Source organism: Patagioenas fasciata, chromosome 5 (genome assembly GCF_037038585.1).
Source record: "Patagioenas fasciata isolate bPatFas1 chromosome 5, bPatFas1.hap1, whole genome shotgun sequence".
Lineage (NCBI taxonomy): Eukaryota > Metazoa > Chordata > Aves > Columbiformes > Columbidae > Patagioenas > Patagioenas fasciata.
Window position 1 is genome coordinate 6221556 of NC_092524.1, and position 18416 is coordinate 6239971.

Here is an 18416-nt window from a genome sequence, read left to right on the forward strand (position 1 = left end):
GTTGAAATTGCAGATCAAACTGCACAAAAATATTGTTTAATTTTACCAGGTTTGCATGTTTTGTTTCATCTTGCTTAGCTCAGAAACACCAGCCACAAACCCCACAAAGTCTTAGCAATAGATTGAGGCTCTCTGGAGCCAAATTATTTGTTCTGTGTTTGTACACCGCAAAACACAATAGGATCCTGATTCAAACCCAGGACTTCTGGGCGCTCTTGCAATGCCGGGAATACAATAAATCACTAATTTTGCCTTTTACTTCCAGCTACCTGGAGCAGGTGAAAGGCCCGATGACTGATTTCCCTGCTGCTCGCCATCGAGGCTCCATCGCAGATTAGATTTTGTTCAGACAATGCTACGGAACAGCTCGAGCAGAGAAGCTGAGCTGCGATTAGATAAGAACCGGGTACAGGTGCTTTAACTTACCTTTGGAATTACACAAAAGTCTTGCACTGTTTGGGAAAATTACTCTTTTTGGTGGTGGTGAGGGTCCCCCCCCCCAAACCTGTTTTCTAGGAAAAATCAGAGAGAACCATGGAAGAACATATGTCCAGGTGCCAAAATCAGATGATATGATGGGAAAAAAAGCCAGAAACTCCATAGAAAAACATGAGTCACTCTTTGACATGTTTGCCAATCTGCTATCAAAACTGATAAGCCAGCCAGGAAAATGTACTTTTTTAAAAAAAAAAAAATGGTGAAAATGGGAGTAAGGTGAAGAAATTTACTTCAAAGGGAGAAATCAACTTTTTAAACATCACCATTTCTCAACAGGACACATCATTTCAATGCAAGGTTTTATCAGACTGAACACAAATGCCCAGCAATAGTGGAATGTATCCACCTTACTCCAGCTTTTACATTAGCAGAAGCCTTTCTACATAAGCCAGATTTATCAATACAACGAACTATACAATTAAACAGATACAAAGGTCATAAAGGTCTCTGAGGATTGTTCAATTTGGAATTAATAGATCCAGTTTCCTCAGTCTTGCACTGTGCGACAAGGCGGATTCATTTATCTTTGAGGAGCGGGGAAGAAATCATTAGCACGTGTCTGTGTAGAAGGCTTTATTTTAAATATTTTAAGCCTTTTTTACTAATAAAATACCCTGTTTACTTAGAACAAACAAACAAACCAAATCAAAACCACAACTTGAACCAACCAACAAAAAACTCCACAAAACAAGCAACAAAAAAACTGGGGATCCAAAGAGTTTGCTTCACTTTTCATGATTTTCTCACTCTTTACCTAAGGTGGGTCATTGAAACAAGAAACAGTAGCACATCAAAACCTCAAATTCAATGCTAATTTTATCTTTAAAGCTTTCCCTGGGTATTTTTTTTAAACAATTAGAACCAGTGACGAGTTTTATCCCGAGGCAGACTTGGCTTCAGGCCCTCTAGGCCGAGGACACCGTGCCTATAAAAGTGAGCTCTGCAACCCACAATTTTCTCAAAAACCGGCTTCTGAGCAGCATTTTCCAAGGCAAAGGATCACAGAAACCCAGACTATTGCGTTGCTGGGGCTTCCAAAATTCCAGTCAGTTCGTCCACCCGCCCTGGTCTCACCCTTTCCTCACGCCAATGCAACTCCTTTGACTGAGCACTTTGCTTTTTGAGTTTGCTTACACCAATGGAAATAGACTCAAAAGCCTGACACAAACCCCATCAGTTTGTTCACTTATCAGACTGAAACTGCTCCATAAACGGTCAAAAAACAGCAAGTACCAACACCAGCGAATACCCATAATCAAGAACAACATGGCGACGAAGTTCCAAATTCCATCAGTTTAGGTCAATATATCAGGAGCCGCAGATAGATGGAAATTTTACTTTTCCAAATTACCATTTTGAAGTTTAAATTAAGATGAAAACCCTTTTACATCCAACATCAGCCTCCTGAAGAAACCAACAGAAGAGAGGCAAATAATTTTCCAGTAAAACTTCTTTTAGATTGTTTAAGTTTGATTCTGCTCAGTCCACGCATGTTTAAGGTGGGATATTAGCTTGGACAAAATACCTTTCCAGCTTGTTTGGGTGTTGACTGCTAGATCACAGATTAAATCAGAAATAAAGTATGTTCCTCCAACTTTTCTGGTTGTTTTTAAGCCTGTAATTGCAATGAAAAACATGAGGTACATAAACTACTGTTATTTTGAAGTTACGAAACTACATTAATGTCAGTCAGTCTTTGGTTCAGTGTTATAAGCCTTATTTTGAAATTCAGTTTATAAGCCTGAACCGTATTTAGCAAAATAGAGATAGCCACTGCATAAACCAGATCATAGAAATAATCTGATCTTAAAATAAAATTGCGAATGTGCTTTTATTTCCAGTTCATGTGTTATCAGTGCTGTACACCAAATAAAAATATTCATATATTTTTTCATATATTTTCAATTTGCAGCCCAGCCTACCTACATTTAAAAAAAGCGGTTTTTACATTCAGAACTAAGCATTTTCTCCTTCCTTTACCTCAGTTCAGAACTCTGGGCACATTATCCTGAGGAGCTGACAACCTTACAAGGTCTTTATACAAGGAGTTATAGAAAATCAACATAACATTACTTGAGATACTTGCTTCAAACAATTAAATGATACTATCTGACTCAGAATAATATGCATCATGTACATTATGCAGCTAAGGATGTCTCAAAAATGCAGGAGGTCCAAGGTATTATAGATACTTCATAGCACTCTTGGATTTTCTTCTCCAACGCATCACAAAATATTGGGATAGAAAAGGGAAGATCGGTAAGCAATCAGGAGAATGAACTAATGACAGATTTAAAGTTTTTCTCTTCAGATGCATACAGGGTGTTTATGTTATGCCCTAGAGACGATAAACACACAATTACAGCAGTCGGAAAACACGACTCAAAATGGAAAGTCAGAAAAAAGCACAAACACAACGCACATGAAATTGAACTTTTATTTTTCTGTGGATAAAACCCAAAGATCCCCCACAGCAGCAACAGATGCAGAAGGTATTATCTGCAGAAATGATACTTCTTAATCCGTTTGCATACCCGAGGATGGGAAGTGCAGGGACTGCGTATGAACACAGTACAGGCACCGCTCAGTAGTAACACAGACCAAGTTTCTTGGTGTATTTCAATCCACCCCATCCTTAATATCACAGGATTTTCATAGTATTAAAGATGACTGTTAATGAGTTATCTGTTTATTGGATTTTTCGTTGGTGTTGCAGTTTAAAAACTTTTTATTAAATTCTACACATACAATTTATATGCCCAGATATACCTCCCCACATTTTGTAGTAGCTGACAAACTGTATCCAAACGCTACAATTCAGAATGAAAATGCTACTGCATTTAGCAGCTCTAGCTGCACTAGAGTAGATACTTCTGTAGAGTAACAAAGCACATTATCTTTGTTCAGTAACAAGAGGGATACAAGTTCTTAAAATGCACATTTCTATCTCGTATTCATACCTTTCCTTAATATAGATATTTATATATAGCTCTAAAACAAATCTCTAGTATCTTACAATTAAATTAAAACACATCCACAACTGGTCTAACTAGTGATTTTGGTCTCAATACTTTAAACATCAGTTGTTCCATAAAAATATACAATTCAACAACACGGTTGCATCAGCAACACGAGGCCTTTTGAAAGAGGCCCGTGATAGATAATCAACCATGCAATTCAGTGCTCAGTGTCATCTAACCGATAAATATTTATACTGCATTCTCAAACTATCAGTATCTTTAAAATCCAAATTCCCCTTTGCAGGCTTAGCATGCCTAGAAACATGCAGAAAGTAACTACATTTCTCACTTGCCTGCGGCAATTATGTTTCTTCTTTTCCAACAGATCAACAGACAAAGCACAAACCTCCTGCCGTCATTTTTACATCACTAACCTTTTCCTTTCTTTCACATACTGAATTATTTCACAATGGATCATACCGCTCCACGTGAAAAGACCAGGGATTAGCCACGTATTAAGAACTGCACTTTGCCGTTTAAGCTTCAAAGAATCCAATTACTAAGAGTCAATTAGGATGCACTCATAGCTGCCATACAAGTGAACAGACACCCAGTAGACAACCAAGTTAATTCTAGATACATAAGGTGAAGCTCTAAATAACATAATAAAAAATAATTTAAAAAATACTCCAAAATCTAAAGTACACACGTACAGCCTCAAACCTGGTAGATTCCAAGAAGCGGACCTCTGTCCAGAAATCATCTTCAAAACAGCACACGCTTGAGATAAGACATTAATCGCTTACCGCTGGAGATTTCCTCGTTACTACCACAGCACCATTCCATATAATTCTTTTAATAATGGTGATGCTGTGGTACAAATAAGAATCCTCCAAGTTGGAAGCAGTCAGTTACAAAACCCCAGACAAGTTCACATGTCACGGTAACCTGGCATACAAGCCTCAGAACATTTTACTCCTAGAAATGTAATAATAATTTAGGTGCTAACTATTCCAAGACTAAGACAGTGAGTCTGTAGGTAAGACTACAATAGAACATACTAAGAAACACAAGAGAGGTATGACAATTAGGATGAATATTTCTTTTAAACAGCAGAAAGTCAGGGAAGCATCTGGAATTCTTTTGCAGTGCACTAATATATCTTCTGTTTCTGAATATAAAAATATCATCTAGAGAGTCAATCCAGAACTGCACACACAACTACATTTTTTCCCTTAACTGCTTTAAAATTAGTATCAAATAATATAAGTTACAGGAATGATTGTTGCAAATTTGTAAATGTCGGCTATTACAAAATCATTATATGAGAACACCAACTGTAAATTATTTACAGGTGAGGTAATACAATTTCCAGAGTAATGAATTACAATTTAGCAGGAGTGTAAAAATAATGTACTCACCAAAAAATTACAAAATCTGGTATCATTATCAGCTACACAGTAGATCGTGATTAGGTTTTGTAGTTGATATACAACATATTCTTAAGAAAAGTGCCAAAATTCTGCTACATCTTTTTTTTTTCCAAAATAATTCAGAAAAAAACCCCTAGATTCTATGTTAAGTGATGTCAAAAGAAAACAGGAAAAAAGGGATGCCAATTGTACAAGGATGTCTTATTAAATTCCTTTGAAAAAATCTGTAAATTCACTTTCATTCTTAAAGATCTGACATGAAAGAGACTTATTAAAAAGAAAATATCAATAGAAATATCAACACGTAGGTTTTTGAGGGTATCTTAGGCCACTTTAGAAGTACACATTCCTCTTAAACTGTGAAATACATGGAGACTGGAAACATTCTACAAACGGCAGAAGCACTGAGGGCTGTTGTGATCAGCGGTACAGAGTCCTGTGGTCACCACCGGTGCACCCCAGTGTCTGTCCTGGGGCCTGCGTTATTTCACATTGTCATCAACGTGGGTGGCGGGCACAGCATGCTCTTGGGGACCTGCTCAAAGGGACCTCAGCAGGCTGGAGAAACAGGCAAATGAGAACCTCAGGAAAGGAAAGCGCAAAGTCCTACACCCGGGGAGGAATAACCCCGTGCAACAGCACAGGCTGGGGGGTGACCAGCTCCAGAGAAGGCCACCAAGCTGACCATGAGCCACCACACGCCCTCTGGGTTAGGAAGAGCGTTGCCAAGTCGAGGGAGGTGATTCTTCGCCTCTGCTCAGCCCTGGTGAGGCACAAATCAAGTGCTGGGTCCAGTTTTGGGCTCCCCAGTTCAATATGGACAAGGAGATCCAAGAGTGATTCCAGTGAGGGGCCACAAAGGTTGTTAAGTGATTGGAGCATCTGAGAGACAAGGAGAAGCTGAGAGAACTGGGATTGTCTAGTCTGGAGAAGAGAAAGCTCAAGGGTGATCTTACCAATGTGTGTAAATCATTGATAGGAAAGAGTTAAAAAAGAGCCAGACTCTTCTCAGTAGCATCCAGTGACTGGACAGGAGGCAACGGGCACAAATGGAAACACATGAAGCTCCATTTAAACTAAGAATGGACCTTCACAGCGTGAGGGAGATCAGAACACTGGAACAGGTTGCCCAGAGATCTTCTGGAGTCTCCATCCTTGGAGATGCTCAAAACCCCAGCTTGTCACCATCCTGAGCAATCTGCTCCAGCTGCCCCTCCTCTGAGCAGGAGGTTGGGCTGGATGAGCTCCAGAAGTCCCTCCAACCTCAACCGTTCTGCGATTCTACAAAAAGGACACGGTCTCTCATAGCCCAGGCATTGGATCAACTGAGTCACAAAGCAAACTATACAATGTAAGTGGAATATATTTTCTCTTTAAGTTATTGCATACAGTGTTAATTTTGCTGCCTGCGTTTTGCTGATCTCATTTTTTCAAATCTTGACTCCATTTCTTCCAGGACCTTCGGCGTGTATCGCACAACTAATTTCACCTTTCCTTGTGCTGCCTTCAGCAGTTCCACTGCTTTTTCGTGGTGTTCACCTTCAACACTCTGCAAAGCATAAACCATTAAGTACGGTATTAGTAAAGACACGCACCAAAACCAAATATTTTTCATTTTTTGCACAACGTCTATATAATCAAATATTGAAAAACTCTAGTTTGAAGACTGCACAAAGACAACGTCATCCAAGTTCAGGATTCATATGTCAGCAAATCAGTAAGAGGTGATGACAAATATACTAAGTTGTATTAACAAGAGAGTAGTGCAAAACTTTTGGTTAGGTCTATGCTAAACAATTACATTCTGTATTTACATACAGCAAGTGAAATAAGGATAACATTAGGCAATTATGAAATTACACTTGATCTCAGGAAGACGCTTATTTAAAATTCAAGATCGGTTTTCTCCTTTCAGAATGTATTTTACATTCAGTAGTCACCCTCGATTTGCCTAATAAGTTGCCACAGACAACTGCAAGGTAGCTGCTTTCTTGATGTTATCTTGTGTGATGACAAGGCCAAAAAAATGCACACTGGGCACCTGCAACAGCACAGCTGACATGCAACATGTTTATCTTAGTGCTCCACATCTCTCCGTAAACAGAAGATAATCAAGGTAATTTCCTCTAAACTGATTAAGAACAGCCTGACCCACCTCAGGAAGAACAGAATCAAAGTACTTTCCTAAAGCAACCCTTAGAATTTATTAGGGTTATACTAGATTCATCTGATCAGAAATTTTAAGCAACGGTTCTCAGCAATTGCATCCAAACACACATTCCTGGACAGCACACATTTTATCAGCAAAACTTATTTCTCCCCAACTTAGTAAACACAACAACGGGACTGCCCCAAGCCTACCTCCCACTGGTGTTATTAGAAGCTAGAAGGCAGGTGAGGTACCTGTTGATTGGAGGGTTTCCCCGTTACTATAAAGTTACTTACAGAAAGAAAGACAACAGTTAAAAACACCCAAGTTATTTCTCTTCTATCAGACTTAACACATACATTTGAATGTTTTCATGTTTGTTATTCAAGTGGATGTGCAGGCTGTTCTGTTTAAAAACTACTAATGTGAAGTTTGTAAAGTTCTATGTTTAATTATAACAAAACACCTAAAATTCTGGAGTATACTCAAAATCTTCTAAATTAAAAAACATTAAACTTGTTTTAAGGCACATTCACTGCAATCTTGGCTGTGGATTGAAGTATTAAATTAGAAATTACAAGAAAATGCCTGTCGTGTATTAAGATGATAGGATTCTATCTGTAAACATCAGATGATTGTTCTGAGACCATATCAACATTCTCAACGGTATTTTACGCACTCACTGTATTCTTACAATGGTTAAATATAATTTATACATGTGCATGCACACACACACACATTATTAGCTGTACTAAGTGTCTGATGATTGGGTTAAGTTATGGGTGGAGTAGGGCAAGGAAGGCCTCATCTGAAGACACTTCTACACCTATTCCTTCAAAGCACCAGGAAGGCGAGGCCAAGGACAATCACGTCCCTATGGCCATGATTTCTCTTGTGTCTCCTGAAATGGACAGCTGGACTCCCAGGTAATACTCAGGAGCCAAGTATGCCAGAGATCTGTACTAGCAGGGATATCCCACTGTACAGACACCCAGGAAGCCTCTGCTCCTTTCATATATCATAAAAAACCACTTGGGTTAAAAAGCACAAGATTAATTTGACCCTCAGTCTTAAAATGAAATCCTGTTTGCAGATGTAATGACGAAAACATTGATTTTAAGCTAGCATACAGCCTCCCTGTAAATAAAATCAAGAGTCTGAGTGATATTTACATGCATTTGACTAGCAGCTGCCTTAAGTCACAGCTTGGCCACAGTCTCCTCTTCCCAGTCACCCTGTGTTTTGCTTTTTGTATTGTAACTCTTCAGAAGAGGATACTTATTAAAAATAAATATCCACAACAGCACTTTATACATATACTCCTGAAAATATACCAGAAAGCCTCTGTTTTCGAAGCTCAGTACACTTAGGTGGAAGAAAAAATACCACACAACTGAAGACAACACCATCTTATTACAGTTTTCATTATGCACTGGCATTTTTATTGGGATAATGAGAATCTGGTCAGTCCAATGCAGCATAGCATAATTTACTACTTACCTTAGAAGGTGCAGAAAACTGTATTAATTAAAATCTGCATCGTGAAATGTGGTAGAAAGAGCCATAACGGTAGTTACTATTTCACAAAACAAAACTTTGACTACATTTATACAGCCCCTCAGAATTTGAAATACTGACATAAATAGTTCAGCTCCCAGTTGAGACAGATAACCAAAGCATAATCCTAAAACCCTCAATGCACAGAACTCCACAGAAACCTGAGCAAGTTGTTCTTGCAAGGACAAAAAGAAACTATTTTGCCAAGACTAAAAGCCACAGAGCTTGTGCCATGTATAAGATGTTCTCCATATGCCCCCAAGTGGAAACATGTAGTTACTGCTACAGAAAGTGAAAAGCAGTTCCTACCACTCCGTTGACAGAAAGCAGCTGGTCTCCACGTTTCAGGCCTCCATGTCTGTCAGCTATACCACCAGGGATAATTCGAGAGATATAGATTGGAGAATTTTGTTCTTTGCCTCCCATAATGTTGAATCCAAGACCTTCTTCGGTTTTGGGTAGTTCAACCACTCTGGGGTGGGAATGACCTTCGCTAGCAGCAAACGCAGCTACAGTGGCCTGTAAGAAACAAGATTTTCCTATTTATAAGAAATTACATATAGACCCCTTACCTAGACACAGTGAATAAGCATTTTTATCTCAAAGTAATTAAATATTCAGACAAATGAGATTAATCACCCAGACACCAACATTAGCATGAAAAAATGAGAACTCCAAGAATAAAATTAAAACGGAAGAAACTTAAAAATAACAAGTCTTTTATTATACCCTTTAATAACCTGTTAAGCTTACCCACTTTATCAGACATCTAGATAATATCCTTCTGAATTTTAAATAATCTTCCTCTGCTTCTAAAGTAATAAATTACCGTATTCTACACAAGTTTTAGTTTGGTTTTTACCTTTGCTGTTGCATTAGCTCTGACTTCTGGGCTACTGCTGATATCCACAGTTTCATATACATGTTCATAGACCTTTAGAGACAAAACAGTTTAAGTATGGGAAAAATAGATATTTTTATGTTTAGGTAATAAAGCAAAATATCAGGTACAACTCAAAAATGTGTAAATTAAAAAGTACACACTTCTAGATAAAAGTTACTCCCTGATTCACTACGAGGTGTCAAATGGCAATCTACTGTACTAACAACTCTCTGCGCATCTTTATTGCTCAGTTAATCCTTTCGTATCTAGATCTCAACCTATGTCTTCCACAGTATTCAGACCTCACCACAAATGTAGGAGTTTACTGCTAGTCTAACACACCTGACCGGAGACGTGGACGACCATCTTCTCTTGTTTGATTCAAGCTGGAACCCTTCAATCAAGATGCATACAAACCCACCTCAGGACAGCTCTTCAAAGCCCTCCCAAACCCATCCCTCCCTGCAAAACAGCAAGTTTTCCTTCAACTGATGCAACTGACTGAGTAAGTTAAGAAAAAAAAAACATATAGAAAACACAGAGGTAATAAGAAAACTAATGCTAAGGAAGTGCTTACACTGAGGGGTAACCCACACCCTCACATCTACCTGCCAACCATTTGGACTTGGCTAAGTGATAAACACACTGTCCTACACAGGATGAAGACATTAAGGTAACACTTGTGTCTACAAACAGATCTTTTAAATCATTCCAGGTGCTCTCATCAGTGGTAGCACCAATACCAAGGCATAGTTAATCACATAAAAATCTCCAGAAGTATCTTGAATAAGGACGAGGTGAAGCAAGGCTCCACCTCAAGGTGATGCGCAAGGTGATGTGGATTTGGCTTAAAACAAACAGGCAAATTGCACTTTGTCCATTCTTACATTCCACAAGGGTAACAGCCTGTTAGCTGCCAGTAAGGACAGACTTCCAAAATAGCTTCTAAAAAGTTATTTGCTCCTGACCAACTATTTAATGCACCTAAGACATCCAAAATTATCTTCTTCTGAACTCCTGAAAGCTCTGTAAGTCAAATTCAGCTTTCACAAAGAACAAAATCAGCTTATTGCATGGAACACAAAGAAGAAAAAGTAAAACACACTTCTTTAACTCAAGGTAACTTACCTCCCTTACAGCATTACAGAATTCACTTTGAAGGACCCTTTGCAAAGCCTGTAGCTTTTGTGGTGGCACTTCTCCACTTCTCTGCAGTTTTTCCAGCAACTCAATTGCTCTGCAGATGTCTAAAGAAAAATAGAACACTAGTAATGAGGAATGCCTGAGGAAATTCAAGTTTGTCGTTGTTGTGTTTGTTTGTTGTGTTTTAAATTAATGGAGCAGTCTGTGTGTGTGCGCACTTGTATACACCTTAAAAATACCTGTTAGTTTCCTTTTTCATAAAACTGTGTATCTACAAAATGTTACAATAAAATACCACATTTACCCACTATTTTTAAGTCAACGACACCAATCCAACCTTGTAACATATATGGAGGCATCACCGCCATATGTATATTTTTAAGACAATCTGATCTTTCCTTGAAGTTTAAATCGGGCAGAAATATTTCATCGATACATACGCTATCAACATTTCATAATTTCATGTGCATAACTTCACAGATCACATTTTGTCAAAACCAGCTAGAATATTGTGAAATATGCTAACATTTCTTAAACATTCAAAAAAATTAGTTCAACAAGAATAAACTCAGTGCTTTCCCTACAACAGGGCTGAGAACTACCTGGCCTACTTTTTTTCCAAAGTGCTCAGAAGAACAACCAAAATCCTTTTTGGTATTCCCAGTTGAGAGAAAACATCTGCATACTCTGGAATCCTCAACCCCAAACCTCTTTGTTGCAGTCCCTAGAAATTTGCTCTTAAGAATTCACATTGTCCATATTCTCATAAACGCGGGTGCTACTTTGTGAAACCAGACTCCTTGGGAAGGACTGGATTCCAGACCAGTATGACTGGAGACGGGCATCAAACTCTATGTGACGTGCTCCCAGCAGCTCTACAAGAGTAGAACACATTCATCTCCCTCCCTTGTATTTCCAAAGTGTTACATTAGTGATGATTCTGAATCACGCAAGTGCTTGAACAGAAGTAGAACAGTCTCCCAGAAAAGCAGATAGAAAGGATTACCTTCATTATCACAAAGCAGCAGTGATTAATCTACCATATAAATAAGGCACAGATTATTTTAGAAAAGGATGAAGTCTGGGACACTGCTATATCCCAAATGCATTACTTCCTTTTTTCTGTAATTAACCTTTAGGCAATCATTTGTCTTGTGAACACACGTCTAGTCGAAGGCATCACGTCAGCACAGAAGACGTGCAACAGCCACGAACTTCTCCTAAAGGCCAAGAGAGAATTTACGTAACAGGATGAAGAGACAGCAGGGTGAATGTTCTGAAATTAAGGTGAAGTTCCCTGGCAAGAGACAACCCATAGTGATGTTCTGTCCACTTCTGTGAATTACCAGTCAGACACCTCTTAGCAACCACCACACCGAGATGAGGTGGTGCAGGGAATTAAACAGGGCACGACTTCACCTCGCGGGCCGGTCACCCACCATGGGCTGGAAACAAACCCTCCGTGGAAGAACATCCCAGTGTTTCCATTACAGCCACAAGACCCACAAGACACAAATTATTTCAGATGACAGTTAAGGTTTCTTTCTATGCTAGAGAATTTGGCATTTTTAGGGGGCATTCTCAAGCTTTACAAACATCACGTATCTAACGCAAAGAAATATAAACCCCTAAATTTTAGCTATTACTAATCCCAAACCTACAGAGACGTCATTTCACACAGGCATGCATATTTGTACAAATACAAAATTAAAAATGTGTTTCTAAAGCTTTTAATTTCCTAACACACATTTTGTATTTTATGTAACATACAAAATATTTGGTGAAACTGAAGAGCTTCTAGATGTGACTGTTTATTAATATTTCAGTCTTTCAATGATGCAAATTCACCAACATTCTCAGTATTCTTTGTGTTCAGCAACAGCAATACAAGTTATCTGAATTTCATGAAGTCTCACACTGAACAGCTTGAAGTAGAATGATCGACAAATGGCAAAAGCAGCACTTCCAATACTGCAACACTCCATATATTCATCAAGAGTCTAGTAAGTATGTAAATTACAATACAGCTATCATTTAAATACTTGCAGATGTTTGCAGACAAACGACTATTTCATGCACACAAAGTGTACAGTTCTACACAGCTGTTCTCAAATCTGTGATCACAGAATCACAGAGTGGTTGGGGTTGAAGGGACCTCTGGAGATCACCCAGTCCAACCCACCTGCTAAAGCAGGTTCACCAGAGCAGATCACACAGGAAGGTGTCCAGGTGGGTTTGAATGTCTCCAGAGAAGGAGACTCCACAGCCTCTCTGGGCAGCCTGGTCCAGGCTCTGGCACCCTCAGAGTAAAGAAGTTTCTCCTCATATTCAGATGGAACCTCCCGTGCTTCAGTCTGTGCCCATTGATGCTCATCCTGTCGTTGGGCACCACTGAAAAGAGTCTGATCCCTCTTCTTGACACCCACCCTTCAGGTATTTATAAGCATTGATAAGATCCCCACTCAGTTTCTCTCCTCCAGAACCATGAACCACATTAAGCTGTAAGGTGCACTTTGATTAGGATACTCCAAGAAACTTTAAAGGGTGACAGCAACCTACTGATCCAAAGAGTAACTGCAAAAATCAAGACTCCAGAACTCCATTTGCTCATTTCTCCTCTTTTTTGAACTTCTCATTTCATCAATAAACCAAATATAATTACTACCTGGATCTCCTAAGAGCCAGAATATTTAACTACACAGCATTTTATACCTTAAGGTAAAATGAGCTAGTTTGGGAACTAGCTGTGCCTTTCATAAAGCACAGACTAAGAACATAGAGTCAGCTTGTCAAAAAGTGACTGGGATACACTGGGATCCTTTTAAACGAAACTAAAGCAAAATATGCACTTGAATAAAAAAGGGCTTTCAGCTCAAAGCACCAAGCTGTTGCTGTAAAGTAAAAACCCAAAGCGGACAAACCTAGCATGAAAGCTGAGTCCTCAGCACTCTACAGATCTCCTTTCACCACACTGCACCTCTTGCTCAGGTAGATACAGGCAATGGATCCCAGTTCCAGGACCCTTTTTAACCAACAGTTATTTTGGTTTAGCCTTTTAACATGATGCCATGACACCAGTCCGAAAGTTAAACAAACATAACTTAAGCTGCAGATTCAGACCCTCCCAGCAACACTGCTCTGGAAATAAACTAATTTGGCTGGGAACAGGTGGCAAAACTCACCTTCTAACACCTGTGTGCAGAGAATTAAATACTGTTGGCTGCTCTGCCGATGTAGTTTGCTTCCTCCTAATGCCTGCTAAATTCCTACAGCTGAAAGCTGTCTTCCTCACAGTAGTAACACTACAGTTCAGCCAACTGTTCAGAACCAGAGACTGAAATGAACGCTATGCAATTGTTTCCATGATGGATTTCAACAAGGAGCAATGTAGAAATAACTCCAGCAGTAGGTGACTAAAAAAACCCATAAAACTAATTGTAAAATGGAATCCAGATATACTTTAAAAAATTATTTTCTTTTAACCTTTTCATTCTTTTTGGATTGGTTGCCTGTTCTTCACAAACCATTATTTGTGATCACAGGATACAAGATTGAAGTCCTGAAAAAAAGACACGTTTAAACTAAAAGAACGTGGAAGAAAAAGCCAGCAAGATTCCACAGCTTCATATGTGTGAACAAAACAGAGAGGAAAAACGCAGCGTCCTCACAGATCCTCTTGATCCACCAACACCTTATGTTTCTATACTCTGCGTTCCTAAGGTGCACACAGAGTCATCACACAGCACCACCAAACCATAACTTCAAAATGTTAAATGTTTGTGGGGTTTTTTTGTTTGGTTGGTTGGTTTTCATCCCTGCACTCCAGTGAACTTGGATGGTGGTGTTTGCAATACAGCTTAGAGAACAGACAGGGAGAATTTTCAATTGCCCTGATGGTAAGCATATGGCAACCATTTCAAATCAGCTACTTTTCTACACTATTCTCTCTCATGCTATGTGCCAACTACATTTAGTGATGTTCACTTTCAAGCTGATGCTGATTCATCACGTTATCTGCAGTCAACCCCATACAATTCACAGAGGTTATTTATTTCTGTAAATAAAGCTCTTGCTTTTGTAGGTCAATTACAGTGCACTCCCTTTTTCTTCTTTTCTTAAAAAACCCAATATGCCAGAAGACTAAATAGATCTTTTGTTCCACTGATCCCTGAGTAACTCTGCAGAATTGTTTGTTTGCAGGGTAATGAGGTGGAGGAGGACGCTCCCCGAGGTTTAACTCCGCAGACCTACCCAGAGCAACTAATCCACTGCCAAAGCAGCTGCCCTAATTAACGAGCTTTGGAGTAGGGAGGATAGATGAGCTGTGGAGTGGGAAGCAAAGTTCTTACGTAAGTCACTATTTAGAGGCTTTCTCTCACACATTTTAAGTGTTTCACTTGTGGAATGAGAAGGAGGATTAGGCAAACCGAAAAGCTTAATTATGTGACAACACCTGATAGTACCAAACACAATAAAGCGGGTATATACAGTGTGTTATATGTCTACAAAAAAAACACCTAGCATGGTGAGAAAAGGTGGTGGTCCCAATGGGAATGGCAGCGGGAAAACAGTTCATCCAGTCACCTGCACTCCACTGAAGCACTTTCCTTGTCAAACACAGGATTTCTCATTCTCACTATGCTTTTCCCATTTCAATTCCATTTCCCGATACCTGTTTTCCTAAATACACACTAACAAACAAACCATGTATATCGTTGTACAGGTGTGTGTCCACCAAGCTACTGCAGACCTTGCACAGTCCTGAAGAACCACCACGAAGTTTACAATTGTTTCTTAAAAGCCCTGGATAAAAGACACAAATGTACTACAGAAAAAACTACACAACTTGGTTTTATATTTTATCTATTTCCCTGCTAATTCTAGGTACAAACTGCACAGTATTAACCATGCAAATAAAGACCATAAACTGGAAAATCGGGATGGAAATATAAATGTGAGAGGACAAGCGTTAAGCAGAATGACGAACAAGTGTAGTGGGACTCTTGCATGTGTCAGATGTCTCCTATAAAAAACAATTATTATTGCTAAGACACAGCTTAACAGACTGAGCTTAGAGCTAAGAATTCAGCTTGGTTCAAGACGAAGTTTTCCCAGGGGACAAGTAGAATCAAGGAGTTACGGGGCTGAGGGCAGAGCCCCGCAGACACATCCCAAGGACTGGGACTCAGTGCACCCACTCGTACACTAAAAAACGAGAAAAACCTCCGGGGGCAGCACAAAGAGAAGCCGAAGACGCGAGTCCCAGCGACACCCCGAAGGAGCCAGACCCGAGGGAACACGCTCCCAAAGCCGCTGTGTCCGGGGAGGGCAGCGGGTCGGTGCCCTGGGCGATGCGGAGCGGCAGCCCCGCCATGGCAGCCCCGGCACGGCGGCCGCCGCTCGCTCAGGCCGGGCCGGGGGGACGGGAAAGGCCGTGCCGAGGGCTCGGGCCGGACCCACAGCAACGCGACGCAGGGCCGGGCTGGAGCGGCAGCTCCACCGGCCGGGAGCGCCCATCGCTCGGCCGCGCTCACCTCGCTCCAGCCGCACCGGCTCCCCCAGCGCCGCCATCTCCTCCTCGCCGCGGCCCGCACGGGAAGTGACGCGGCAAGGAGGCGGGGCTGGAGCCGACATGGCGGTCGCTGTCGCGATAGTGGGGACGGTTATGGTGGTGGGCCCGGGTTCAGAGAATCACAGAATGTCAAGGATTGGAAGGGACCTCGAAAGCTCATCCAGTCCAATCCCCCTGCCGGAGCGGGAACACCCAGATGAGTTTACACAGGAAGGTGTCCAGGCGGGTTTGAATGGAGTCTTCCAGAGAAGAAGACTCCACAACTCCCCTGGGCAGCCTGGTCCAGGCTCTGCCACCCTCACTGAGAAGAAGTTTCTTCTCAAATTTAAGTGGAACCTCTTCTGTTCCAGTTTGAACCCATTATCCTTTGTCTTACCATTGGTTGTCACCAAGAAGAGCCTGGCTCCGTCCTCATGACACTCACCCTTTATATATTTATAAACATTAATAAGCTCACCCCTCAGTCTCCTCCAAGCTAAAGAGCCCCAGCTCCCTCAGCCTTTCCTCACACGGGAGATGCTCCACTCCCTTCATCATCTCTGTTGCCCTGCGCTGGACTCTCTCCAGCAGTTCCCTGTCCTTCTGGAACTGAGGGGTCCAGAACTGGACACAATATTCCAGATGTGGTCTCACCAGGGCAGAGCAGAGGGGCAGGAGAACCTCTCTGACCACCCCCTTCTAATACACCCTAGGATGCCATTGGCCTTCCTGGCCACAAGGGCCCAGTGCTGGCCCACGGTCATCCTGTGAGGACCTGGTCCAGTCTCTTCTTGAACACTGTCAGGCTTGGGGCTGTGACACCTCCCTGGGGAGCCTGTTCCAGTATCCAGCAACCTCTGGGTGAAGAACCTTTTCCTAATGTCCAACCTGACCCTCCCCTGGCACATCTTCCTGCCATTCCCTTGGGTTCTGCCATTGGTCACTGAAGAGAAGAGTGTGTGACAGGGCTCCTCGGCTGTGGGTGGCCTAGGTACCAACCAGAGCTATGGCAGGTTCAGAAAAAAATGCCCTCTCCTTCTCCCCCACCCAACATGACTGAGGAGTCTTTACACATTAAAAACACCACACGGGCTGCGTGTCTTTCTGTGCACTCTGAGTGCCCCTGAAGATGGAATATATATATATATATATACACAGAAATAAATATATAAAAATGTTATTGTTATTGTAGACTCATAGAACCACTTTGGTTGGAAGAGACTCAGGATCGAGCCCAACCATAACCTAACATAAACTAACCCAACTCTAGCACTAAGCCATTTCCCTAAGAACCTCATCTAAATGACTTTTAAACCCCACCAGGGATGGTGACTCCACCACTGCCCTGGGCAGCCTGTTCCAGTGCCTGACAACCCTTTCTGTGAAGAATTTTTTCCAAATATCCAATCTAAATCTCCCCTGGCACAACCTGAGGCCATTTCCTCTTGTCCTGTCACTTGCTATGTGGGAGAATAGACCAACATCCTCCATGCTCCAACCTCCTTTTATGTGAAGTGTGTGCTTCACATTTTCTTGTTAGTTATCAATTTATTCTATGTGTGGGGCTAATGTATTGCCTTTACTTTCTATATTAAATTGATGTAAGTATGACACGTTCTCTGAGGCTTTTTCTGGAAAAGAGGCAACTACTTCATGATGTTTATATATTCTTAATTTATTCTAAGGGTATCACTCTTCACATTCACCCTTGAGTTTGTCTGTGTTTTGTGTTTTTTGCTTTGAAAGGGGATAGTTCTCAACAGGTCTCAAAGCGTCAGCTAATGTGACAGTGATGTACTCGCTCCTTTCTGTGATTCATTTCGATGCCAGTTCCTCTTGGTTTGAAGGATGCTACGTGTGCGTTTCAATGAAAAGGTCATCTGAATGGAATTTTGCAGGTGAACAAAATTAAACCCTCCCAGACTAGTTCTCAGCAGGAAAAAGTGGTTTAGCAGCTGGAACCATAGAATGTTTCTGGAATAAAATCCAGATGTTTCCATCACAGTGGTGCAGGAACCGCCATTCTGCTACAAGAGATTGAAATTTTAAATAGCTTGGTCTGGCGTTGAACAGATGAGCCTATGAAGAAAAATGAGTCTTCAGCAATATTTCATAAATCTTAAGATTTTTCCGAAAGACGTGTCATAAGAGTGCATGTTTAAAAGTATCTTCAAAGTAGCATTATTCTGACTTCAGTGAAGACTAAAGATTCAGAAGTTAAAGCAGCTGCTTTGACTTCCCT

The 18416-nt window shown here is 40.9% G+C and overlaps 1 protein-coding gene across 1 annotated transcript; it reads right to left on the reverse strand.

Annotated features, from left to right (window-relative positions):
- Positions 1-2921: 2921 nt before the first annotated feature.
- On the reverse strand, positions 2922-16248 carry LIN7C (lin-7 homolog C, crumbs cell polarity complex component). Its single transcript, XM_065839397.2, has 5 exons — positions 16158-16248; positions 10609-10727; positions 9460-9531; positions 8907-9116; positions 2922-6440 (listed from the first exon to the last, which is right to left on the reverse strand). Exons 1-5 carry the CDS (start codon positions 16192-16194, stop codon positions 6285-6287), a joined length of 594 nt encoding a protein of 197 aa, XP_065695469.1. The 5' UTR covers positions 16195-16248; the 3' UTR covers positions 2922-6284.
- Between the last annotated feature and the right edge of the window lie 2168 nt (positions 16249-18416).

What these genes read in the sequence shown, in the direction of transcription:
- LIN7C (XM_065839397.2), bottom strand. Translation starts at nt 16,194, where the DNA reads ATGGCGGCGCTGGGGGAGCCGGTGCGGCTGGAGCGAG. An exon ending in GCCGGTGCGGCTGGAGCGAG is followed by an intron (nt 10,728 to 16,157) that starts GTGAGCGCGGCC and finishes ATTTTTCTTTAG; the next exon opens with ACATCTGCAGAGCAATTGAG. An exon ending in GAGCTAATGCAACAGCAAAG is followed by an intron (nt 9,117 to 9,459) that starts GTAAAAACCAAA and finishes TGTTTCTTACAG; the next exon opens with GCCACTGTAGCTGCGTTTGC.